This window comes from Vanellus vanellus (genome assembly GCF_965231255.1).
Source record: "Vanellus vanellus genome assembly, chromosome: 14".
NCBI lineage: Eukaryota > Metazoa > Chordata > Aves > Charadriiformes > Charadriidae > Vanellus > Vanellus vanellus.
The window spans coordinates 16,060,484-16,088,031 of NC_138919.1; the positions used below are offsets into that span (position 1 = coordinate 16,060,484).

General features: G+C 42.9%; 1 protein-coding gene across 1 annotated transcript in view; it reads right to left on the reverse strand.

Annotated features, from left to right (window-relative positions):
* The window catches only part of SDK1 (sidekick cell adhesion molecule 1), a gene marked incomplete at its 3' end in the record, with an annotated part of 423,737 nt that overhangs the window by 93,637 nt on the left and 302,552 nt on the right, over window positions 1-27,548 (reverse strand). The window contains exons 16-22 of the mRNA XM_082490690.1: window positions 26,831-26,971; window positions 23,146-23,327; window positions 14,871-14,986; window positions 11,641-11,833; window positions 8,283-8,381; window positions 3,188-3,379; window positions 1,303-1,424 (exon numbers count right to left, since the gene is read on the reverse strand). Coding sequence (XP_082346816.1) covers window positions 1,303-1,424; window positions 3,188-3,379; window positions 8,283-8,381; window positions 11,641-11,833; window positions 14,871-14,986; window positions 23,146-23,327; window positions 26,831-26,971 — 1,045 coding nt within the window. The remainder of the gene's footprint in view (window positions 1-1,302; window positions 1,425-3,187; window positions 3,380-8,282; window positions 8,382-11,640; window positions 11,834-14,870; window positions 14,987-23,145; window positions 23,328-26,830; window positions 26,972-27,548) is intronic.

A 27,548-nucleotide genomic window follows, 5' to 3' on the forward strand; every position in this document is an offset into this window, starting at 1 on the left:
TGTGCCAAAGCTAAACAGTGAGGTACGGCGCAGAAGAAACGTGCGGGGTAGCTGCGGTGAAAAGAACTGTGCAGACTCCGCGAAGACTTTGCCTGTGCTCCTTCCCCAAAGGGAGCAAATATTCCGGGATGCAGGATCTAGCAGAACCACTAACCCCCTGACACATGAGGTGTTGACGAGAGTTTGGGAACAAGAGAGGTCCTCCCTTCCCTCCCTGCACACCAGGAACCATTCAACCACTAATTGCACCCGGGGCTCTTTGAGGACACAGATGAACTTCATGGCAATTACCCAATTAACTTTGTAGCAATACCAACGTGGTGCTCCAGCACAAAAATGCTTCTCGGAATGTGCCAAGCCACCATATTATGGGATTTCAGTGTTTAATTCTGTAACGTGCAATAATGTGTATGTAAACTGTACAAAATGTACCGACTTGTTCACAACAATCTCAATACCAAGTGAAGTGATTGTATCAACATGTCTAAGTGGTGATGGTGATTTAAGAAGTCCAACATTTGGTCTTAAAAACAGATTATATTATTTATAAAGATCTGTGGGTGGAAAGGAAGAAGCGAAGCTCATCTCTCAGGAGAACAAATGAGGAATATGTAACTCCTCCAAGGCATAATGACAGCAGAAAGAGGGATATTGTTTAAAGCTGATGAAGAAGAGAATTCATCGTATTTATATCTGGAGGCCCGGACAGAAAACCTCTGTATATTCCATTACGAGATAGAAAAATACACTCAGTTTCACAAATAACGGTATCTTTACCGTTCAGTGCAATTCTTCCTACACTGCTAACTCTACGAGATAATAATTTGAAGTTTGCATCTGGTTTGAAAGTGCAACGAACAGAACCTAAGCACAGGTTTCAAACCCTTTTTTAAACCAATGGAAGGACCTAAACTCTGCTATACGCGTTGCTGCTTACGACGCATCTCATGTTCTTCTGAAAATAAGCAAAGTTGCTTGACAAAAATCTGTGTGAACTATTTAAAGGATAGGCATTCTCACACATATATATCGTATATCATATTTTTCTTTTGTTCCCATGAAGTTACAGCACTCGTATGACCCTTTTCTCCCTGGCTGCCGCACAGACATTTCTCAGCTCAGCCTCTGCAGCTCCCTCGCGTTCCAACCTCCCCAGGACCCCCCAACAGCCACCGCCAGGCCGCGTTCGGGGGAGCTTTGAGCCAAAGGTAAGCAAAAACTGTAATCCCAACAGCAATTCACTCTCTAGACCCTTTTTAACCCCTCAGAAACTTCATTAGGAGTTTTTTGTCAGGGACATACCTGGCCTTCCACTATCCACTTGGAGATGGAGGTTTTGCCGTCGTAGCCGGGCCGGAACTGAAGCGTGGCAGAGCGAGGGCTGATGTTGGAAATCACCAGGTTGGACGGAGCACCTGGAAGTTCTGAAGAAACAGAAACATAAACGAGAGGTGGAAAGGCCCTTTGCCCGGGGCCCGCTAACACCGGTTGACATTCGGTGTTTCAGCAGATGAAGTACCGTGGTAACGATTACAACACAGCAAATAACTGGGGGGGGTTCGTTCTTTTTGGCAGAGTATGGCATACAGCATTAGTATTTCTGCGGCTCTGAGGAGGCACCGCAGTTTTACTGATCAAACAAGAAAAGAAAGGGCCCATCTACAGAATTACAGCTGCTGTTGTGGAGAAGGTGCATAACTGACAAAGTGTGGCGGCTCAGGGGAGGTACTGGCCAGCTCCAGATCTGCCAGTCACTTGCCAAGTCACCCGGTTCCACTCTACTCCTGTTTCTCCAGAATTAAACAACACTATTTTTTACTTATTTTAAATTTTTATGTACTTTAAGAAGTACCAACAGAAAAAGATTCAAATTTTGGGGTAGTCTACCGGGAAGATTTTGTTATTCTCATATTGACCTATAATAGGTGGGTTTTAGAGGGCATTTCTGATGCCCAAGTAAAGTAGGTGACCTTCTACGGGGAAAAATCTGCAGCCCCAATCAGACCTTTGCCTCACATCAGTCAAGCTTACAGTGGCATTTACATTTTTAATATTATCTGAGTTCTCAAGAAAAGCAAGCCCAGCAAATGGATTAAGTATAGATTGTTTAGAATAAATTCCCAATAGTACCTGCATTCCTAAGTAATGGAAATTAGTATTATAATCGGTAATCGTTCATGATGTTGCACCATGTGCAAATCCAACAGGCAAAAACCGGGCAGCTTTTTGGCCTGAATTTCACATATGCACGAATACGCAGTATTTCTTGATCCTTACTTCACATTTGTGGGAACTATGATCGATAAACTAACCCTGACCAAGTCGGATAATGCTGTTATCTGGCTAACAACAGGGAGCGTGGCATCGATCTAGTCTACAGCTTGTCACAATTACCTATGATTAGGGAAAAGCAAGGCAAGCATACTTCGAGACACACAGAAAAGTTCAAAAATACCGGAAAAGGGAAAAACTGGATTACCATCAGCGATGTACGCTAACTGCTCCGCTTTGGAAAATTCTACTTCTATAACTATAAGTTAACTGAGACTGCTTGTTCGAGGTATGAGTTGGCTTTTTAGTTTGCTTTCTATACTGGATGAGAGCACAATTTTAAAAACACAATGCAAAAAGGCTCATTTTACAGGTGCCCAAAGGGTAACGCAGACAATGCAGTACCTCCTCCCAAATCCCTCTCAGGCCACAATTCCCAAATCTTGTAAATAAGATTTTAGTTTAGTTAGACAAATATCCTCTCATAGGGGACATAAGCTATACTACTTATAAATGGAAAAAAACTTTCCCTTTTAACAGCATGCAGGCTGTATTTTTCCAGAGCAACACTTTTTGAATTGATTCAGGTTTCATTCTTATGTTACTTTGTAAATGTCAAGAGATTCCGTATTTTATCCACTTTATTACTTTGTCCATTCCTTCTGCCATCCCTACAACTTTTTTTGTATTTGTATTAAACAGCCTCAACCTTCTGGTAATTTCAAACTGCAAGTGCTTTCACGTTAATGTTTTAAACTGTTCTAGAAATGAAATTTTAATTATGTGGTAAAGAATGCCAATGCTTTATAAATAAAACCATTTTTATTATTACTGAACCGAAGTAATGTGTGACCTTTGGAACACAGAAGCACAAAGAATCAGCCCATTTTAATCTGTTTCATGGAGTTTTACCAACCTGGGGGCACACCAGAAGAGATGGTAGAGGACGTGACCCATCCGCTCCCTTTTGCGGTCACAGCTGCCACCTCGATTGTGTAGGTGGTGAGAGACGACAGCCCCGTGATCTTGTACTCCAGCGTCGTGTTGGGAAGCGTGCGGGCAAGACGAGATTCGTTCCTGCCATACACCTCCCAGGAGATCTGGTACCCTGGAAAACAACCCCACAGAAGTCAGGGGGCTGTAGCAGCGATGGGGTCTAGTTTTTCTTGTAAAGCACAGTTACGCAATTACTCAGGGACTGGTGAACTCCTGCTTCTGCAAGGTTTGCTTGTGCGCAGTGATGGTACGACTTGTTTCCTACTCTACTCCATTACGGTCACCTTTTCGAATCGGAAAAAAAAAAAAGTTGAAGTAAACACTGGCTGAAGTACCCAAGTATTTTTCTAATAGCGTTATTTCCAATAAGCAGTTGCTGTAGGTACCCCGTGGGGTGTCACCTGCCCATCAGATTACAGACGGGGGAGGAGATGGAGTCTCACCAGTCTGCCGCTTTTTCTCTGACTCCACAGCGCCTGCTACGAAGTGGCTAGGAAACCTGCGGATAATCTCGCAGAAGGGTGGACTTTCATTTTGTGAACTCCGCGAAGCAAATAGGAAGAAACACTGGAAAATATAACATCTTCTCACCAGCTAGAATATCTAATTAAAAAAATCTATATGTGCTTAGTAGGGCTACTCCCTTTCCAGGCTGAAGTAACCTCCGCTGCTGTATATATATAGACATACTTACAAATCTGACAATAACAATCAGGCAGGAACATTGTGGGAATCTTCTAGGAACTGAAAAACCTCTACTCCCCACTGCTTGTTCCTTGCACAAATCCTTCAGCAGGGTGAATCATTATCCTTTCGTTCAAACCCATGGTGTAGTCAACGTATTGTCCAAAACTGCACTCACCCTGACCTCCATATTCTTCTATCATAACCAGCCGTTCCTTTTTATCACTTTTATAACCATTTGCCTTCCAAGAACTTTTGAAACTTTCTACTGGCTGATTTGCTCAATTTTACCTCCAAATCTGCTTGTCCTCCTCCTGCCCAGTCCCACTTTATTCTCGTTTGAACCCATTTGAACCTTACTGTGCCTGTCTCCAGAGAGCGTGTCTGAAAAGTTTGCTTGATTGCAGCTTTCTTTGTGATTTGACTCAGGGGGGGGAAAAAATACACATAGCTCTTGAATGCCTGTGAAATGGAAGTGAGTGAAAAGGACTAACAGAAAGGAACCCCACCGAGTGAACCATGCACAAGGCAAGCTGGCTAGAGAAACTCCCTACTGGGCTCCTGTTCCCATCATCTAAGATGAGGAATTCAGACCAGCTGGGGGGCTTGAGGGTTTTTTTTTTCCTTTTTTTTTTTCTTTAAAAGAAAAACCACGATAAGCTGATTAACATAAACAAATTGACATAGCAAAATACCTTATGGTATTGATCAACAGGGAAACATCGGCGCATGAACTAAAAGCATGGTAAAACAAACGTTTCTGAGAGAGTTTGAGAGGTGTGAGATGGTGCCCTTCCTCCAGTGCGAGTTGTCATCGCTGACATAGATTCCCATTAACCTATTTTTGCATGAAAATGGGCTCAGAGTACTCACGTAGTCACTGATGAAGTTTCAGGTGAGGGGGCGGTGATAAAGCGGGGTGATACTTCAACCATTCCAACTACACCGCAACCGCTTGTCTGATTACACACTACTTAGGGGAAGGGGAAAAACTCCTGGACGCTCATCCGGAGCCAGTTTTAAGTAAGCGTCTGTATGGGAACTAATTAAGTCAGTAATTTACCGGTATGTCAGAGACACAGTGGTGTTTGGAGGCTCTCTGAAAAGGCTTGAGAATTATTTACCAGCGATCGGAGTTTATGCAGCACAGGCAAGGTTACAATCTGTACGAAGATTTGACAAAACTTAAGCACCCCATTGCCTTTATTAACGAGGGCAGACGGAAAGACGGGGGATGACCGTCCACTCTATTTGATGCTCAGTGAAGAGGCATGGAGGAGTCGGAACCAGAACGACCACCACAAACACCCGTTTCTTCCAAAAGCTGTGGTTGCTACATTTGCTCCAGAGAGGGCGACGTGGAAGAACGGGAAGGAGCCCAGGGAAGGTGCGGTGGTGCCGCTCGCCGCTTCCCAACAGAGGACACCCAGCCGGCAGCCCCGTCCCCGCCAGCAGCGCGGCTGTGGGCAGCCACGGAGGGAGCCGAGGTTGGGCAAGGGCCGTGCCGCGGCTCATCCTTCTGCCCGAGAGCTGGGGACAACCCTGCTACGCCGGCCCTGAGCCCTACGCGCGGGCTGGCGGAGGGAATCGAGGGGTATCATCTCAGAATAAACCAAAACGGGTTGCTCAAAGCAATAAATAACCAGAAGATAAGCAAGGGACTCTTAATGCTCTCTCCCTATCCCTTTGTTGCTTACAAACAAGAGGGAGCTTCATCCACCACGCGCTAGGCGATCGTAAGAGATTGAGATACCTTCTCTCCCACCTAGATAAGCTTTGGATATGCATCAAATGTTGGTGATCATTTGAACATTTTATGTTTTCTCCCTTGTGGCTAGAGGGCTGGGACCCAGCTTTCCCCCCCATTAGGCACATAGCCTCTATGTGTTTATTTACTGAAAAAAAGTTCACCAGGAAAAACACCCTGAGTTCACACGCAAATTGAAGAGCAGGCAAAGAGGCAGCATTTACTGTTGGGCATTTCACTCCCAAAAGTACAGTTAAATTCTAGTCACATAAAAAACCCCACAAACAGAAAATACATACACACACACCGAGCAGACACGAAGCCAAATGTAATCATGCATAACAAAAACAGATGAAAAAAACGCTGAAGGAAAGGAACAACATCCTCCGTACCCCCAAGTAGCACTTAAGCCACAACGACTGACAGATGGGCAGAACTTTAGGACATGTGGTTGGTAAAAATGCGCTCTCTGTTTTCCAGAGGCGATCCCTGCCAGCGCTGTGCGCCGGCCCGGGCTGCGAGCGTTTCCTCTGGCTTCAGCGCGGGGGAGAGTAGGAAAGGTGCCACAGAGCCTTCCGCCTGCTTTGGCACCGCACCCTCTCCGCAAAACGCTGCCTAACGGAAACTAATGACCAGAGGAGTTTCAGAAATAATTTTTCTCTCGAGCTGGAGTAAATTCCCTACAAGAGAGCAGTACACCCAATCACAAACTGTCCATCTACATCCAGGTCCTCATAAATCAGTGTTTACCGAGAGAAGGAGGAAGATACTGAAATTTACAGGGAGAGTGATGGGCGGTTTCCCAGAGCAGGCTGCCTGCGGGCTCCCCCGCCGCGCTCTCCTCCTCCCGCCTCGGCTGCGGGGAACAAGAAGGTCCGGTAAAAACATCAATGAGCAGAAATGATGACTAATTGCCTCCCTAAGCACTCAGCAGCCCTCTATAAACCTTTGAGGTACGCGGAGCATGAACAATTCTGCTATTCTTTTCTTCTAGCCCAAATGCAATTTGCATCATCAAGGATGTTTCTTTTTCCTTATAAACTTTGCCGGGCATTCTTACACTGGTGTTTCTTCATGAACGGTAGAGCTTCTTGAGTTAATTTCTTTCTGAAACGATTTTCCCCAAATATAACACGGTCCCTCATCGTGTTCCACCGGGTTTCCACCCATTCTGGGAGGCAGCGGCTCGTTTCTAGCAAAGCAGTGCCACGTCACTGAGCGCGGTGCCGCTAACTTGGGCTTAACGAGGACGAGTAGTAGTACATCATCGTATTTAGAGAGCTCGACTTGGCTTTCGGTTCCTAAATTTAAGCACTCGGGCTTTGGCCATCTTCGCTGAATCAATACTGCTCTGCTTTCAGAAGTCATTAGCTTCTGCTCTCAAACCACTTAAATCAATGGATATTTCAGGAAGGTTACTGTGGTATAAAGGCATAAGATGATCTGCATAAGGACTCCACAGACGCTATAAACAGCGCAGAAGACACACGTACAACTGGTGCATGTTACACAGACACAGAGGAAAGACTGACAACTGCAAGTCCTATCAAAATAGTCAGACCCGTCAAAGTTAAAATGCTTCAGGAAATCACACGGATACAACATTTCGACATCCAGGGGTCAGAAAGTATGAGGTTTTTTTAAACTCCTAAAACGCACACTTTGTTTTTACAAATTAGAATACAATTTTTAAAAAAATAAATTAAAATTTCCATGTCAATGCTCCCAAACCAAAATATTTTAATCTATGTGAAATGATCTTCTCCCTTCTCAACTCTGACTTTTAGCTCCAGTAATTCAAAATTTGGGAGTTTTCTTGCATTTCAAAACCTTGAAAGCCTTTGTTAAATGGAATGTCCATCCTGTGCAGCTGTAATAGTTTCCCATCTGAGAACAATATTGCCTCTGTTGATAAGAACTAGAGTTTTTCTCAACTATTTATAGCTTCCTTTATGAAAAATAATGAAGTTGCTGATGTTGTATCTACACTGGCATACCGTAAATAGATAAACAGCTTGTCAAATGGCAGGCTCATCAAAGGGAAACAAGAGAGCTCTGAACCCTTGTGATGGTTTACACAAAATTAAGTAATGACATGCAAATTCTGTCACGCAGTCCGCAGCCAGACCACTTGATCGCAGATGAAGGATACCGCTGATTTCAGGCTTGGTCTTGATTGCAAATCTTAGCAATGCCAATCCAGATTTTGCAGCTGTGAACTCCACGTAGGAACCCCCCACCTTCGGGGCAAAAGCCAAACACTGTCTCACAAAGTTTCAGAAATTTAGTAACACAGGTGGAGGTCTCGGAAGATTTAACAAGACCAGAAACTCCACAGGGAGCTGATTTCTAACACAGACTGCCTTTTCAGTGACCACAATCATGAGCTGCCAGTAATTGGACCCGTACTTGCAGTAACGTGCCCTAGCTGACATTTCAGTTACCCAAAAAATGGACCAGGAAACCAGCGCCCGCAGGAGCCAGTTCTCCCTAAATGCTCTATTACGCAAACATTTTTTCACTGCAATGATACACACATTTAAAAAACTTAAAACCCAAAAAAGAGCTAGCTGCTGATACTTGCCTGTAATGATGCCGTTTTTCTCTACGGGTTCTTGCCAGCTGACCTTGAGAGACGTGTCCAGAATCTCAGTGAAACTCAGGTGTCCCACCGCTCCCGGCTCTGGCAATCAGAAAAGGAAATCTGTTAGCAGGAGAACCCCGCGTACTTCTCAGCTGATTCATGTGGCAAGGTCAGGGCCGAAGAAATAAAACACCGAGCCGGGCCGAGGGAAACCTGCTGGAAACATCCGTGAGAGCTGCAGGGGAGAGGGGAGAAAGCAAGGTGTTAAGATAGCACTTTGGCTATCATCACATCAATTATTTTATCCAGTCATCATCCTGGCTGCACAGAGAACTAGAGAGAGGCAGCAGGAGACCCGCACGCAACTTGCTCTCTGCCTCTCTTTTTGATCTAATCTAATTAGAACAATCAAGTTGGCCATCCTGGAAGTGATTGCATTTGCTGTTTTCCTTCAACACGGGCGCGGGGCATTTACCCGTGCTGCCGTGCGCAGCCTGTCCGGCCCTAAGTCTGGAGCAGCAGCCCCTCACCTGGGAAGAACCTTCTGGCTGGGCAAGGTCAAAGCAAGGTCAGAGTCACCGAACCACTGCTTGGGTAGATTCTCTCCAAACAACTCTAAAACCGTCCAACGTAATGGCAACTGTCTTCTGTAAAATGAATACAAGTGTGTGAAACTTTTAAAGGATTTTTATGATGTAGCTCAAGAGCTCTTAAAAATTTCAGCTCCCTGGTGTGCAATGAAAGAGCATAAAATGGAATGACTGTCAAGAATATGCCATCCTCCCTCAATTTTGATCTTCAAGGAAGACATCCTGACTGATTTTTGATCCAACTGCTGTTCTGTCTTCAATCGATGTACTGGAAAAAAAGGAGGTTTTGTTCACTTTATATTCACTGTGCTTCTGTCATTGGATCCCTGCCCGAGTATCCTCCAGCTCCACTGACATCAGTTGGCAATTTCTCGTCTGCAATTTCATATTTTGTTTCCTCTTCACTTTAGTCCACTGTCTCATTCCCCTCCAGCTATGATAAAAAATAAAAAAAAAAAAAAGCCTGCCAGTAGGTCGGCTACAACCACATTTGCAATTCTGCAATCCTAGCGAGGAAAATTTCCAAATCCATTCCGCGCTCTCTAGTAGTCAAAGCGTTGCAGAAAGAATTGCTGATCCGGTAGCGATCTCGGGAATACCCAACAAGCGCACCGCAATTATGCGCTCTTCGGGAGCACGTATCTGCAGCCATGCAAACCGCACGCTCGCAAACCTTCCTGCAATTAGCTCCTGCAGTTGCAGTCCGATTTTAATGTCATAATGAAAAGCAGGTGCAGGTTACTCCAAGCCAAGATGCATCGCTTCTGACTGGATGTCAGATTTTATTTGACCTATAGTTCATCAGCAAACAGACCTGTTTGCACTATTTTTTTTCTAAAGGATTGCCTAATTTTGCTGCAGACAGAAAATTGTCACCTGAGAAGATGAGCGACAGTCCTTTCGAATGTTTTTTCCCACCACGTAAATCCTGAAGCAACTTAGATTCAACGAGTTCCCCACAAAGATGCATTACACCATCCGGCACTTAACTTCTCCATCACCGTGAAAACTAAGGAAAGCGATTCTGAAAGATCAAAAAACCCCACCCCCCCGCTTCTCTCTGCTGCTGAAGCTCCAAGCAGCGTACAGCTGCATGCACAAAGAAATGTTTTAAATGTTTTACAAAATACAAGTCTGCCTTTCTCTCGTTTCGTGTTTCATGATGGAATATTCTTGTGTTTAAGGTAGCGTACGATCCCAGCGTTGCCCTGAGATACTCCCAGTGCCTCGACTGTGCCCCTTCTCCCCCCGTGCACAAAGTCTCTAAGGCTCATTTCTGCAGCCTTTCCTTCAGCAGAAATATTAATAGTCTCTTTCCTCTTCCCAGCCGATTAATTTTCGTGAAATCTTAGGAGTCTCATATCTTTGGCTTCTTACTCTTCCGTACTCACTGAAATTAGCCACAGCCTTCGAATGTCATTGGAGGGAGAAAGACAGATGGACCTAAGACAGACAGTCAGACACATCTACAAACCATCACTGTCAAAAGCCTCATTTCCTTAGGAAAACAGACAAAAAAGTTAATACTACACACAGGAACCTAACGCGTGTTTCTCCTTCCTCCGTGCCTTTTGCTTTAACCCCTGATAAGGACGTCTGAGTTTATATTAATGGTTCACACAGATTTCTGGTAGGTGAAGTGCCGTCTTTGTGATCGTCCAGTTCAAGGCTACGGTCTGCTCTTGGGGCATGGGTTTAGCATATGGAGGAGACTGACCACAAAAGGAAAATCCACGGGAAAGGACTTAATTTTCTTCATGTTCTTTCAAGATTAGCTCATGAAAAATTGGATTAGCGCTTTGAGCCTCACCTCTGTGAATGTTAATGATCAGATTTTTCTTTACGGGAACACTGACTAACCTAAAAGATTCCTATTAAGGCAAAGTAGTATTTCTAAAAACAATACCTTAATGGAAGTATTAGACTTTTTTTTTAATTCTGATTTGGTCTGAAAATGTGCAGCAGTATTTATGATGCTCTGTGAGAGGAAGATACCGAAGCGCTGGCCAGAGCCACGACCACTGTGGACACACGGTTAACTATGAGGGCCACTGCAATTTAATTGTTATCTGCATCAGACACATGCTAGGCTTGTTCCTCCCAAATATGTCTTGAGCAAACACTTCCACGGGGCCACAGAGGCCAAAATATTTTCTGATGCAGGAAATAATTTATATGTTAAACTATCCAGCTCATCTTATTTCATCCCATGAAACTGACTCCAGTTTTGCAGAATAAAAGTTACTGCTTTGTTATGATTCTGTTTTTTTTTTTTTATACAAACACAATACAATATAGATAAAGGCATTTTCAATATATTGAATAACAGAAGGAAACAATCATAAATTAATCATTGACCTCCACAGGAAGTTCCAGTGCTCAGTTCCTAAGAAGATCAATTCATATTTATTCGGATGCCTGAACATGGATTTAAGAGCATAAGGGTTCACGGACATAAAGAACGTGCTGTGTGTTAGCTGAACCAGACTCTGAAGCTTTCAGCTTCTGACCAATGTAAAAAAAACTCGTCCCGGTTTAGTCCATAATGAAAAAAGTATCAAATGCCTTTCATTTGCCACAGGCTAAAAGATCGCACATGGACAACCGGCTGAGGTCACTGTCTGATGCAAAGTAACTTGACGAGAGATGACAAACTGATTGTGAACCCGAGATCCAATTTTAAGTGCCGAGATTCAAAAATGCTGGCTTTTCTACCCAACCAAACAAAATCCGAGCACTGGGATTCTCTACCAGCGCCGACTACTCACTGTCTTCAAGGGTGCGCAGGAGCTGGGGTGTGCTTCGTGGTCCATCGCCGGGTGTGGTGAAACACAGAACCGACGTATAGTACGTGGTGTATTTCTTCAAGTTGGTGATGCAGCCACTATGAACACCGTGAAAATCTGGAGCAATGGTGACCACGGTCACAGTCTCCGGAGCATCCACTGGCCATGCTAGAAGCTAGAAAATTGAAACACGGATGAGCTCTCATTAGAAGTTGCGTCTATTTGGAATCAAAGTACGCTTGGCTGCCAAAACCATCTTAATCTGATTGTAAAAACAACGAGCAACGCTGTTAAACTACTGTCAGCTCTGACGCTGAACAGATGGATATAACGCTGTTACTATGATAACTGGAGGGATGTGTAGAATCCTCACTAGTGGTGGGGGATACGCTGACACCGTGGAGGTACCGCAATTCGCAATGTCTGCTACCGAACAATGCCAAAATTATTGCGAATGATTATTCGTACGACGTGAGTCTCTCTCTCGTCTCTCTCTGGGCTGCTCGGACCAGCCCGGACAGTCTCTGCTGCTGAAAGGAAGCTTTCAGTGCTCCTCTGAGATAAAAGCTTTATCTTATTTTGGGGTTCCTTTAAAGACCACGCTGGCTGGGGAGGTGAGTGGGGAGGGGAGAGGAAGAGAGGGGGGAACCTCCTTCCCCTCCCCCAGCCCCCCACTGACCAGCCTTGCCTAACGCGCCGAGTGTCACAAGGGGCGGTGGCGTGGGGATACCCAAACTGTGAATGATTCGAGTGGTTCTGGAACTACAGAAAGAATAGAAAACGGTCGTAAAGACGATTACTACAATTTTCAACACCCGGGTCCCAGAAGTCAGACTCCTGAAGACGTTTTCACGCATTTAAAGCGGCACGCTTATCAGATGGGCTCAGTTCTTCCAGGTTTCATTCATCTCAGTGGACCTTCTGGGTGATCAATAGTTTTTAGAACGGAGTACCTTATGTGTAGGTACCTAAAGGAGGACTTAAAAAATTCTTTTTTGGCAAATGACTTTGAAATTTTAAAACAATTCCTGAAATCGCCTTAACAGCTTAGGGGTCTAAAGCTTTAAAGTGCTTATGAAATTTTTATTTTGTCCAAAAATCCTTATCTTGTGGCTTAGATAAGCATGTTGAAATTCTAGGCCTTACTCAGTCGCCGTGTAAAGCTGCTCCTTGTATTGATTTCAGGCTCATAAACAGATGCCTGAAATTAATAAGCCATATTTGTCACATTTAGCCAATGTCTATAGTTTCTGATAATCAGAAAGCACAGTTAGAGGACTATAAGGAGCAATTTTGTTAGGAATATTTCATATTTGAAAAGGTGCACTTTACAACTTCTTGAAATGCAAATAAATTTCAAAGAAAAGATAAAAATGGAAAATGGTTTATAGAATAGTAAGTTTTATTTTCTTTTCTAAATCACCTCTGTGGATTACAATTGGCATTTATAACTTTGGAGGACTGAACTCTTTTTTGAGTACATTTCATTGCACAGTCTTCAGGAAACGTGCAGAAAATAAAGGAGAACAAGTCCGTCAGTTAAAGTAAAAACGTCTTTAATTCTTCAGAAAAGCAAAGGCCCAGCTTCGACTACTAGTAATTTATAAATCATACAAAAAGCTATGCAAAAGAAGTAACTGACAGAAATGTTCTCACACGGTCTTTGTACTGCAATTCACAATCCCTATGAGAAACGGAAACGGTAAAGCTGTGGCAATCTACTGCAATCAAACAAATCCAAGGAAAGAGAAATTTTTATCATTTCAAAAGTTTTCACTGACCACTGACAGATACAAATTACAATTTTAGTTATTTTATGCTATTGCTAAAGAAACTGAAACATAAATTTGAAGTAGCTATGCGACGAGACTAAGGATCTTTAGACCGAAACTCTGTTTGAATAAAATAAAGAATAAAAATCTGAATTATGACTTTTGCAAATCTGACTGAGCTCATCACGCTTGGACTTGCACCAGAAAATTATAGTGCATTGCAGTCCACTGAGCCCCAAAAGTGCTTTTATTCTCCAGAGTCTGAACAGAAGCCAAGTACTACTTCTGTATTGAGGTTTCAGGATATATTCTTGCAGCCCTGTCAGTCACCTGGTCTTGAGAGCTGATTCTGTCTCTGGGAAAAAAAAAAGACATAACCATCTACACATATATAATACTTCAGCAGCGGGATTCTGAAACCGTCACTGTTTTTTATGAGAAATATATAGACGGGAACAATACTAAAACTCCCATGCGTACCTCTGTCTCAGTTTCTCCATCACTTTGAGACATCCTTAGAGAAGTCCCAAGTCTTCCAAAACTTCTAAAATCCACCTACAGTCCCTCAATGCCCCGCTTCTCTTCTGAACTACCCATCCTTCTCAGCTCACCCGACGTTCCCCCACCCACACCTACATCAACCTTCCTCCTCCACGCTCATCAAAGATACCTGTCTTCCCTTTTCCCGCTCTGTGATTCCTACAAGATTTCTCTTCGTTCATTTCATGAATGTTTTTAAACCCTTCATTTATTATGCCCCTACTGCTGAACCGTTGAAGGAGTTTCTATTAAGCAGTCCTTCCTGAGAGACAGAAATAAACCACTCCAGCTACCTTCTCAGCATACACTCCACTGGCCAGAGTACCAACAAGTGCTCCGTTAAGCACTCTCTACTCTGCGTACTGTAATAGATATTGCCAGTTGCCCCATCAACAGGGACTTCTCGTGCTAACTCCGTGTCATCAAGCATGATTAATAAATCTTGCATTCTTATATCTCCCAAATCATCACAGTGGGAAAGTTAAGACACATATTTACTGTGGTATCTTGGTTCCTAATGAAATGAATGGGAATTTTGCATTAGAGTAAATAGAAATCTCAAGGTCGATTTTCAGTGGTACAACGGCATATCTCCTGTCCTGCTTTTCCAAACTGTTTGACATGGAACTGCTTTTTGGCTTTGGAAACTCTCCAGGTAAATGACAAAGGTATTAGGACTTCTAGGCTACGACATATTCCCTTTTCAGGACTTGCATGAATTAGCAAACGTTTGGAGCAACAACTGCTCACTTCTCTCTTCGTTTTACTCATGGAAGATACCCCTGAAAATAGACAGTCACTTTGGAGATCAGAGATTATTAGATTCAACTTCTAGTTGTATATGCCAGGACAGTTAAGGCAAATGTTATTTGAAGTCACAGAAATCGTGTTCCTACTTACCTTGTACCCTTGGTTAATACCATTAATGAACTGTTGGGGTGGAGGGTTCCAGAGGAACTGGATGGTGGTGGAGTTTACGGCTTCGACTTGCACGTTCTGCGGTGGAGCCGTAGGCACTGCTCCCAGTTGGCAGAGAGGGAAAGGCAATAAAACAGAGTGGAGGAGGCAAGAGGAGACAAAAGAGAAAAGCTATTCACTGCCACTGATGAGTCACAAAGTAATAACAACCTTGAGAAAAGGATGCACTTCTTGTGAAAGGGTAACCAGCAATGACTTGGAAAGAAGGGTAATTGGGTTAATTTCTCATTCTGTATTGGAGATTCTTTCAAGGGGATGAAACGATTTCTGTAGCTTATTATTCCAAAGATGAGTTTCTCATAAAGACTTGAGACAGAAGCTAGGTAATGATAGGTGAACACATCTCTTTCAATTATCCATGACTGCACAGAGACTGAATGGTTTCGGAAAGAAATTTCTTGAGTCTTTTAATACTGCACAATTCCCCAGATCAGACAAGCAAACACGGAGTTTGCACAATTAAAACTCTAATTGTGAGTTATAATCTGGTGGCAGCATCTGTTTATTATTTACTGCTGCTTAAAGAATTAGGACCAGTCACAACACATGCAATAAAGATTTTTCTTGGGAACTATAAAGATTTTTCTTGGGAACCGGAGATGTTCTCGTTTTATCTTGATACGATATTCACTCATGTATATTGAATTGATTATGTATATTCTGAGCCAATACATCCTCTAATCTACCAGAAGTTGCACAAACATTTTATGCCAGGTATTTAATTAGACAGCTGTTTTCTCAATACAAAAGAAAGCATGGAACATAAAGGTATACTGCCTTCAAACAACAAAAAATGACACCTATATATTTTGCCATTTAATAAAATGTCTCTTCAAATACCTTCCAGGTAATTTCTTCAACTTACTGCTTTAGGATGTCATTTCTATAGTTCTCAGAGGAAAGAACACTGACAGACAGGTCTATTTTTCTGAAATTACCAAGCTTATAGGAAGTTTAAGAAAACAACTGCTATTTGAGTATTAAAAAAATGTACTGATACCTTTTGAATCCTAGAAAATAAGTTTAATAAAGCTCAAAAAATATTACTATTAACAGCCACGTGCATTTGTATTCTATGAAAGAGGAACTATGTACAAGTGGTTTTGAAGCCTGGAAAGCTTTGTTCATTCTGCTCCCAAGGGAATATTTCTACCAAAGCCCAATGCCCTATGCTTCTAAAAACTATCCACAATTCCCATTGAGAAATGGTGGTTTGCTCCATACTTTGCAAAAACGGGTCACAAACTTTTAAAGCTTCGAAGTGCTTTTGGAAGATCAGTCTTTGTACAGAGAAGAAATCAAGACATGAAGTTCAAAAATGTAAAAATGCCCCCTTTTCCACCAAAAGCTATGTTTGTTTGAAAGAGATATAAAGGGGCATTATTCTTAACTGGTGTACAAGCTGTAGTGAGACTGCAGCCGACAGAGCTAGGGCAGCGTGCGCTTATCAAAGACATCCACAACCTAGAAACATCAACACAGAGAAATGGAGAAACGCTCAAAGATGTCAGGTTTGAAATTACAAGAACGTCCACTTCCATGCCATGTCACACTAACACTCCCTGATGTCTACCATGGCTTGAAAATTTAGCTCTGCGCACTTTTTTTAACCTTAGAAGCTGAGTATTACTCTGAATTTTCTTGCCCTAATTTAAAACCTGATGTCACGATTTATGAACTATGCATAATTATTGAGTTCTAAAACCAGAATTTATCTGATACTACTCTAAATTTTCATTAGAATCTGGGACCTTCTTTCTGCCACGTATCATAACTCCTTGTATGCTTTTGGAAGGTTACAATATTATCTTAATGGCCTGTAGACGTCGTAAAGTTTTTGTGGTTAAGAGATTCACCAAATCATCCTGATATACAATCATATATATTAAAGTCACTCTATAGTCATAACGAGCTGCTTTGGCTACATTCCCCTACTAAATGTATTTTTTTTAATTCGTGTTCTTTGATGAAACTGTTTATTACGAGAGCCACAAGATGTATTTCAATTTGCTTTTGTGTGTGCAACACTTTGTACAATTAACGATTAACGTGAATAAGTTTTTTCTAAAAAATCTGAATTTTTACTTTCCTACATATTTGCATATTTAGATATTGTAACTGACAAAGATTCGTTATTGCAGAAGAAAAATGTATTAGAAGCCTTCAAGTTAGTTTGTTATCAGAAGGTGACCTGGATATCATTGACGGATTGATCCCTTTCTGTCACGAAGGCTAGATCAGCTGAGCATCATCCTCTCCACTCATTCCTCTTCCTTCTGTTGAACCGCTACATTACAACTCTATTTATATGTGCTGGGATGATTTTGTAACACAGTTATTGTACAGAAAATCTATACATAACCATACGCTGTCCACTGACAGCCACACTTGAAGAAACACAGAACTTCGGCAGTGGTAGGAAAGGTCTGTTTTTCCCAGAGCATAAGAAACACATACAGGTGACCTGAGAGTTAAGGGTACACCCAGTCCCAGCAGGACATTTATCATTTTCCTTTACCATTTTCCTGAAACACGGATTAGCACACACATTGCTGCTTCATTTCTGCGGGCAGTATTTTCTTTAGTGGAGGATCCCATGGATGCTGTACAATGAATAGCAAATTTCCAGCTATTTCAATATCACAAGGATTTTATTCTGAAGGTCTGATGAGGCTTTTAGATACAATTCAAAATATTGCAAATTTCTTGAGAGGGGAAAAAACCTGCATCAGCAAGTTCAAGTTTTCATTTGCGGTCCTTGGAGTCCTCAAAAACACCCAGGCAAGCACTTTAGGATAGCTTTACTACAGTTTCAGAAACGTGGATAACCAAATGCATTAGTTATTTCATTTAAAAAGGGAAATATTTTTCTTTCATTAGGAGATAATTTCCTGAAACAAGAGTAAACCATCATAGCACAAAAAGTACCTGCTACAAGAAGAAAAATGGTAAAAATTATGAACAGAAGACATAAAACCTTCAGAATGCTGAAAATCGTGATTTACACTACAATTCCTATTTGGACATCTTTATTGAAAAATCAACATCTGCATCTCAATGAACGCATTTAAAAAATGGAAAGAATGTGGTCCATCTGATATGCATAAGCTTAATTATAGTGCAGAAGACATAATACAGTACATTTTTATATTTTTAATCAGTAAAATATTGGCATTAGAATCTCAAATCAACTTCAAAGTGCCAGCATAAAGTTCTCCTTTTATGTCCTGATATTAAAGACTTCCTTGGGTATCTGAACAGTTTTGCATTTAAAAAAAGAAAGGAAGTTTGACAGAAGCTAACTCAGAACTGACCTTCTGGTCACTTCAAAACTCAAATACTTTTCCAAGATCACGGTTAGTAACTTAATGAAACTGTGACTGTCCACATAAAGGATCTTCTAATGTAGCGGTAGATATCTATCCTCTTTCTACAAGTTTCTTGTTGCCAAGCAGTACAGAAGCTACCAACGTCAAACAGGTGTTTCAGGGGTAATCCCCAAGTATTTGCGCGCTCAGTTTTTAAACCCGTTCTTCATCGTGTTCGCCACTATTCCTAAACCACCTCACAGCGGAGATCCATCTGGGAGTCAGCTCGGAATTGCAGATCAAATTGGTCAGACAAAACCAACTGTTACCTTCTTCCCGATAAAGTTCACGGGGCTGGAAATCTGCTAAGAGCTCGGCCCCCGGGACTGCAAGTTAATGCGCAGCATTCTAAGTAGAAAAGGTCATGGAAGCACTCTAGATAAAAGCCATTAAAAGGGTTTGGCTGATGAGATAATTGAGAGAAGAGAAGGCATTAAGGTTAAGCATGTGTACATGTAATTACTCTGTCTCTAGCCATGTGCAAATAGCATGTAAACCCCGCAGAGACTCTGACAGCCGGACTACTGCTCTTAAATAAAGATCTCCAACAGAGGCTTATAGAAAAGGCGCCTGCTCCTCCGGAGCCCCTGACCTTTGAGGTGGCAGCTTCCACGTCTCAATAAGGCAGGCTCGGGCAACTGCCGGTTTTTCTCCGCGTGAAGGTTTGGTAGTTCCTTTAACGCACTGGCTTGAGGTGCAAAGCCGCACGGCCCCGGTGGGCCCCGGTGCCGCGGAGGAGCGCGATTGCTCCTGGGGAGCCTTCTCCCCCGGGCTCCCCGCTGACGCCCTTCGCTGGGCCGTGAACCGCAGCAGCTGCGTAGAAAAAGTGGTCTCTGCAATTCCACAGATGCCGATATTTGAAATTCAGCAGTGTGGGATTTGGCACTAACTGATGAGTTTTGCTCCTTGCGGCTGGGAAATGCCTCTCGCAAGGGCAAGATTTTACTGCTCTACTGAAGCGCTGGGGGTCAGGGACCTCACCGAGACAACTGCTAATTTCATAACCGTTGTGAAATCATTACTAGAAAAAAAAAAAAAAAGGAAAATAAAAGGAAAAAAAAAAAAAGGCAGTAGATGGCAAATGACACCTAACAGGGATAAAACAGAGAGAGAAACTCCAAGCACTACAACTCCGGCCTGGTTCTGGACAGGAGCAGCCGGACCCAACACGGCCATGGATGCTTCAAGGTTGTTGGCAGGTTCCCCAAAAGAAGTGAACGAGGACCTTTGAAATGCTTTTGCCAAGAAAGCCTCAGGGAAAACTAAGGGAAAACTCTTTTCACTGAGACAAAACGGAATGCTTGTAGAGGATGCTCCTTTTTCAGAGATTCCTTTCTCAAGATCATTTCCTCCATAAAGTAGGAAGTTTTCAGTTAACCGGGTTTTCTCCAGCTCTTCTGTTTCAGTCCTTATAAATGCCTCTGATTCACCTCTTACTGTCTAGGAAAAAACCACTTTGGACCTGGCTGAACAGACTCACCTGGCTTTTGTCCTTCTCTCCACACCACCAGGCCTCACCAGGCTGGTGACTCTCCCACTCTTTTATTCAGGAAGAGCCTTTTGCTCAGACCTTCCCGGCCTTTCAAGGTGGCCATGCACAGCACAGAAGGGAAAATAAACCAGTATCGAACTACCTGTAGAGACCCACAAGCTGTAGAACATAAGACCGGCTTTTGGGATACGCATCAAAAGAAAGACGCAGCACCTAAAGCAGACACAAAAGCTGGTTCATGTCAATACAAGGAGCCTAATGAAAGCTGTAGCGCTCGTAAATCTTGCCGTGCCTAAATCTGAGGAGCAGTGGGAGTTTTTCACGGAGAGAGAAGTTCAGAAGTATTCGTGCCGGTGAGATAAAAGGGACAGACTCAAAGTAAAGGATGGAAGCTTCTGCTTTCTCAAATCAACCTGCAGGAAAAGGTAAACACGTCCAATATTACAGGGCAGGGACAACACCATCACCATCCAGAAAGATGTTTATACATCTCACAAAGCTACTCTTACCCGAAAAGGTATTGGGAAACTTCAGTTTTTCATATGGCAATGAAAAGTCCTGCAGGTCACTGTTTAAATAAGTAAAAATTGCCCTATGCAGAAGTCTGGCACAAATCCCTGTGAAAAGTAACATCAAAGTAAGGAACAGCTGGAGAAACTCTGATGAAGACAGACCTATATATACAGAGCATCAAAGGATTAGGCTGAATATCACTCTGAAAAGACTTTCAAGATTTAGAGACAGTCAAACTGTCTGACCCCAGTGCAAGGATGTTCAGTGCTATGCCAGTAAGTCTTTCTGACATTTTATCTAACTGACATTATGTGCCGGTTTCTCTACAAGTTTCCATCTTTCAGCATCTTGCGAGTCTGGCGACATTCTAGAAGTTGGTGATTTTTGAAGAGCTTTGAGTAGCTGATTAGTTATCAGCGGCTAAAGCAACGCCAGAGGACTAATAAGGGATTAATAGACTAGGTTCTGGTATAAATCCACAGCTTATATGGCCAGTCAATATTCCCTGTGACGGAGATGCCAATGTGCTGATCTGCTCCTGCCAATGGGTTGATCTGCTCCCAGTGTTCATTTCCTGCCAGGCTTTGACTGCACGGCACGCTTGATTAATACGAGGTATTTCAGGTATTTTTCATCTGCAGACAGACAGGTTCTTGCCAGCATAGCTCACATCATTTAGTGCATGTCAGAATAGAGGCGGCAGTGGTGGTAGTAGGAGAGGGGGATGGATGGGAGTGTGTGTCTTTGACATTTATCTCCGCTCATATTAAAATCAGAATATGATTTACAAGGCAGTTTTACACATGGCTTTTTCTTACTCCTGCTGGTTTGGTTTAGGAAGGACATTCCAGAGCAAGAAACAGCCACTGGCTTTTCCCGTCGTTTCCCAACTACAAGAAAGACAAAGGAGCAGAGTTTCGGACAGTAGTGCGCTCCGTATGGAGACCTGATATTAATCCGGTTTCAAATGACACTGATACCAATCAGCCTCCCTTTTCCACTGCAAATGTAAAAAGCCTTCAAACTCTTTTTAGAACAGACCGTACGCCTTTGGTGATTCGCACAGGGACCCAGCAAGGCATTCTTTAGGAGATGGCACTGTCCATGAAGTAGTTATTTACTGCTATAAAATAAATAGGAAATATCCAAACTCTTCTATGTCTACCCACCGTTGAGCATTTAGGGACTCCATAAAGACAAACAGGCCATTGCGGGTTGTCCTGCAGCCTAAACACTCGCTGATTAATCCGAATGCAGGACTGACTACACTTAATTTATAACAGAGGATTTATATCCTTATAAATGACAACAGACAGCCAATCAATAAAGGATGATAATAACAGCACGTAACATCAAGGGAAATTAGAGTCAATTGCAGGGTTTAAGAAGGAGAGTGCAAAGTCCAAACCTGAGTCTTAACAGATGGAGGGTTAAGGTGCTATGATAGCTTAAAATGTGCAAATAAACAAAGTAATGAATTACGAGCATATTCACAAAATAGATTAAAATTCCATGTGCAAACGAATTCTCAGCAGAGATCTGGTCTTTAGTGGGATACAAAACATTAATCCTGGCTGCAAGGAGAAGACTTTAAGAAAAACATTTCAAGGTCTGCTATAAATACTCCTAGAAAGAGGCTGAGTGTGTCTAGACTCGTCTAAACTGTGAGACTTTCCATGCCCTGAGACAAAATACGGACAGCCTCCTTCTTTAATCGTTGTGGTTAATTAGTGTTGCATATGAATAATCTTTTCTTAAAGATCTCCCTACACCTGAAACTATACCTAATCATGTTATAATGTACTCCTAGTAACAATTAACAAACAACTACATATTCTTCACTGATTGTAAATTAACTGATGTACTGTAAAACTGCAAGTTTTTAAAACAGTTTAATTGTTTTATGAGCGATGAAGTAGAGGCCATGTACTGCCCAGCATTCAGAAACCAGCACGATCCTGCAATTATGGGAATATATGAAGGCTTTAAGGGCCTGGTACTTAATTATCCTATGGATTTTTATACTAATCTAGAGGTGTAAACATGCCTTACACTGGTTGTAAAAAGTAATTACATATCCTTTTGTTGATGTAATTTATACTCTTCTTAAAGCACTTACCAGAAAGGTGTGGAAGAGCTCTAGCATAAAAATCAGGGCTTTAAAGATCATTTTGTTTTCCTCTTTGCAAATGTCTGCACCATTCCTGAAATGCTACAAAACCCCCTTTCTCCACAGGCCGTATTTCTCTCCCTACAGTTCCTTTACAATTTATTCCATATTTCTACAAGAAGGTATTCAGTGATTATCAGCAGTAATGCAGCTGCTTTACTCAGACTCAGCTTTTGTCTCTTACGCTGCCTATGTGGCATATTGCATCTCTTGACCAGGATAAACCCAATTCCCCGCCGCGCTCTCCCCGACTCTCCCGGCAGAGTAACCTCAGCCCCCGCCTGTCGCACGTCCTATAAATTCATTCCACGGGACCACAGCTCTCTTCAGCATTTCTATTTATTTCTTACGCCGTGGCTGACTCTGACCTGCGAGTGTGGTAACACGTCATCACCAGGGTCAACAAAAAGAGATAATTTTGGAATTCCCTCGCAGCTTTTTCCACAACAGAGACAGCAGCAGAGTCTCATCTTGTCTCTGCTTCGCTATGTGAAGTTTGGAGGTGTTTCCCACCCCAAGCTGTCTATCAAATTTGACTGAACTGACCCTTCGTTTTACAAGCTGTTGGGTGGGACTCTCAGGGAGTGCAGCTCCTCCTTAGGAAACTGTGCTAGAAACTGTAACTATAAAGAATATATCGGTCCGATTTCTCACCTCCCTGTAAAGTGTACTCTGTCACAGGTCTGCTGAACGCTCCCAGCCCAGCTCCGTTGTAAGACGCCACCTGGATTTCATACTGGGTCCAAATGATCAGGTCTTTCACTAAGCAGTAGTTAATCTCTGCACTGGTGATGTTCTTATACTGGTATTCTCCGGGGAGGCCGGCCAGGCGATACCTACCATATGGGAAGAAAAATGTGCTGGTTAATTAAATGGTATCAATTATAGCAAATACCCTGACTAGGTTTAATAAGAGGCAATATGCAAACTTTTACAGCAGAATTATACACAGAATAATGAAAAATAACAGAAACAACAGACTAACTCCCGATAAGACCATATCATGTTTGACTGCTGTAGTATTTATAATCTGATCTCACTGAGATTACATGCTCAGGGCTAAACAAAACGGGTATTTTATCCACTTTTATGGTTGCAGAAAAATTACAGCTTTTTAAATGTGGCTTGTCTAGTAAAAGCTGTGATTTGGTAGAAAAAATAGCCCAGATGAGATTTTTATCAGGGTGCTGCTGTAAATCAGCTTGAGAAATGCTTTTTTCCTTCTCTCTGAAATCTGAAAAGGAGGAGCTCAGAGGGCTCTGACCTTCTGGAGTCTCAGGCATTGCCATCGCTGGCTTCCACCAGGACTGACTTCACAGCACGATTAAAATAAGGATGGAATATATCTGAGACTTAAGGATTGGTTAAGCACTGGAATTCCAGGAGAAGGGCTGTACCAAATACGTGAGTGGTAAACATCCTGACAAACTTTCTGCTGAAACACTGAATGTATTTTCCCATATAAAAACTTCATTGCAGAATGAAGAGCCCCTTTGATGTGTCTCTTTAGGCCAAAAAACTATGGAGATGAACTAAATGATATAGAAAACAAACAAACCTTGCAAATCTGTGAATGTGAACAATGCTGTTTGTTTTCTTTGCTTTAGGAAAATGGTGCTATGGATGCTTACAATATACTAATTCACAAAATGTCAGAAAAGCAGAGACCAAGTAAGGGGCACAAGGCATTGCTTGTAAAAGGCTTACAGAAGGCTGTAAAAAGACAAATATGCAAACATTTGTATTTTTATTCACCACACAGCTTTTATGCCCCCTTATTCATCTTCACAGTAATCGCCAAAAGCTTATTGACACAGAACAATTCCATTGACATCTTACAGTCTGATTTTAAATTCATCTGAGTTGAATTGATGCAATTTCTACGACTAGACAACTGCGTGTATTTCAGCCACAGGTTTTGTTCTAAAGTCTTCTTATCAAGAGATCGGTTCTTAATCACTGTCAACCCCTCTATTTTCTGCTGAGGAGTTTGCCTGACCCTATTTTGGCATACTTAATATTTGTAATGCTACGCTGGTGTGATTCCATTTGTGAAATACAAAGGGCAATAAAGTAATAGCAGCCCTCAGCTGAGTTTACTGAATGTCTTGATCTTTTTCCACTTCACGCGAAATCTACCTTTTTCTTTCTCCCGCCTCCTGCGAAGGCTGTACGCTTCCTGGCAAAGTCAACCCTTTGTGCAGCAATGGTTTGTCTCGCACCTAGCAGACAAGGCGTAGAGCGCTCCTGTGATTTCATCTATGATGCTGTTAGCACGGCAGTCCTCTAAATGCAATAGCGCCAGTGAGAAAAAGGGCAGAGGAAGGAGGCCGGTTCAGAAATGTCATGTCTTCATGATTTTTCTCACCGTGGACTTTGATGTATACTCCATATGACTTGTGCAGTGCACCTTCACTTTTAAAGATCAGGTGTTGCGTCGATTCAGCGTCTTGCATGTCTTCAGCATTGGGTCTCTGGGATGCAGGCGGGTTTTCATCTTTTTATACCCTAATTCTACAGAAATCAGTGCAGGAACACTTTTCTTCAGCGCACATTGCTATGACCACACAATTTAACTCGGAAGAACAGCCTGGTTTATCGCTTGGGACAGTTGTGCTTTTATATGATCAACTTAAATTCCTGTTGAATAAATTGTTTCTCTGCTCTGTAGTCGAGACAAAGCGTGTAGACATCAAAAATGTTCACAGAGTGAGTGTAATGAATGTGATCACTCTCTATTAAAACGGAAGGAAATGTTACAGCGAGGACAGGGATCAATTATGCTGATAGCTGTTGTAGAAAATACTTGAGCTAAACATTATTGAAAATGCTATACGGAGAAAACAGAACAGATTGCCAGAAGTAGGAGGCTACGGGATTGCCTTCTCCAAGGACTTAATGCTGAGACCGGGTATGACTCACCGGGAATAGCCAAGGAATTAACCCTATCATCGAGTAGAGCATTTGAAGGGAAGAACTGTGCAAACAACAGTTGTACCCTGTGCAAACAGGCCCCCAGGTCTCACGACAAGACTCTACCTCCAGAGGGAATTTAAAGGACCTTTTCGCACCCGTCAGGGAGGACTGGCACAACTTTCGAACCGAGCCCGGCTCTTAAGACGGCAGGCGCGTGTGCGCGGGGCTCTCCGCCGGAACAGGCTCGGGGCAGGTGCCCGGGAGATTACCAGTCTCCAGCTCTGCCTGCAGAGAGAAGGAACTTTCCAGCACTATTTTGGGAGCTCACCAACACTCTTAACACCGCAAAAGCATTTCCATCCGTGCCAGCAAAAGCAGGAGCACAGCACAAACAGGACATTGGCATTTAAACTGTAGTGTTCAGTCATCTTTCAGCGGGTCTGGAGGACACTGTATTACAAACACCTATGGTAGGCTGCAACCATCGCTTGGATATGTGCCAGCGGTGGCGCAGGGCTTGGGAGTTTCCCCCCAACCTCTAATTTAGGTCGTGCCTCCCTCACTGAAGGGGAGGGTGGCAGGGTGTGCAGGATGCCAAAGGAGCGAGGAAGCCGTGGTTGAATCGGGTGGGAGTGAATAACCGAGCCCCAGGGAATTACACCAGGGGAATGCTCTGCAAAGACCCTCAGTGGGGCAACACTCTTTCCAACACAATAAATCCTGTGTAAGCAGAAAGACTGGGTGTGCTCAGGATTCCCAGTTACCTGCCTGAATCGGTTTCTCATTCATACGTACAGTCGGGGCTGACAGACTCTTACTCAGCCGACCGATTTTCCAAACCAAGTCACGGTCTGCCACGACGCATCTGACCCGTCATTCCCTCTCCCCATTTTGTTTGGCGCAAACCTGAAGTTTATTGATTCTATTCTTGCTCTTCCGTAGTGCAGGAGCCCTGTTGCGTCTTTGATAAATTTAATTAACCTTTCTAGAGGAAGCTGAGATTTTAATAAGCAAATATACACCTGCAAGGCATAGGCTGCGCTGTACCACCTTCCCACGTGAACGCTGTTCGGACTTGGTGCTTCGCTTCACTTTGAAAATGGCAAAAAGCCATCTGGATGACGAAAGTCTCCCAAGGGAGCAAGTCCACGGAGGCAGCCCGTTCGGAGCAGCTAACAGCGACCGCGGCTCGCTGGCTCTCCGGTACGGGCAGGCTAGAATTAAAGTGCCTGCGCCCCTGGGGCCACTGGAACCAAGGTGTTTCCTCATCTGTAACAACCCGGGGCAGCCACAGCTTTTGTAAATAATAACTATTTAATGAAATTAGAAATAGTTTTTAATACACTTTGAAGTCACACGTTCTGAATTCCCTCATGCGCACACGGATCTATCTCCAGACTTTCCAGGTGAGGAAACTCCTTACCTCAGGATGTACCCATGAAGAACTCCGTTGTGTTCGCTCTCGGGAGGAGGTTGCCACTGGACCATGATAGACTGATTGGTGCGCCCACTGGCCACTATGTTTTTAGGCGGGGCACTGGGGGGCTCCTCAGGTAGCATCAACCTAAGTACAAAAGAACGCGACGGAGGCGGGTGTTGAAATAAATGATAGATAACATTTCTATTTCATGTATCCACTCTGTGTGAACCAGTTTCGTTTATCAAAGTCTGACGACGAGAAAGAAATATAACGCTGATCAAACCGCTGAAGACATGCATGAAATAGTTACAACAAATCAACATAATAGGAAATCAGTTAAGCAAGCAACAAGACAGACAGCTGAGGTAACCTTATTCTCTCTGAATCACCCAGGCTGCTACACGTCTTTAAAAAGATTACAAGCCTGAATGAGTTAGAGCTCAGGTCCAGCGTCTGTGACTCCTTCCAAATTGTTTCTTTCAGCTCTTTCAATATTTTTCATATCAAACTCCTACATTTTGAAAAAGCCATTTAGAGTTCAGCTCTTCTGCAATTCAAGCTCACAGCAAGCTTTGCTTCACAGAAGAAGGGGGATGCATTTGAAACTAAGTTTGATGAAGCCGTCCTTCTATGTCGCATCTGGGTGAATTCCAGAAGTGACACTGCAAGGATTGGGCGAATGCCGTACTCCTTCCCAGGCTAAGGGCTGCGGCTTAGCGCA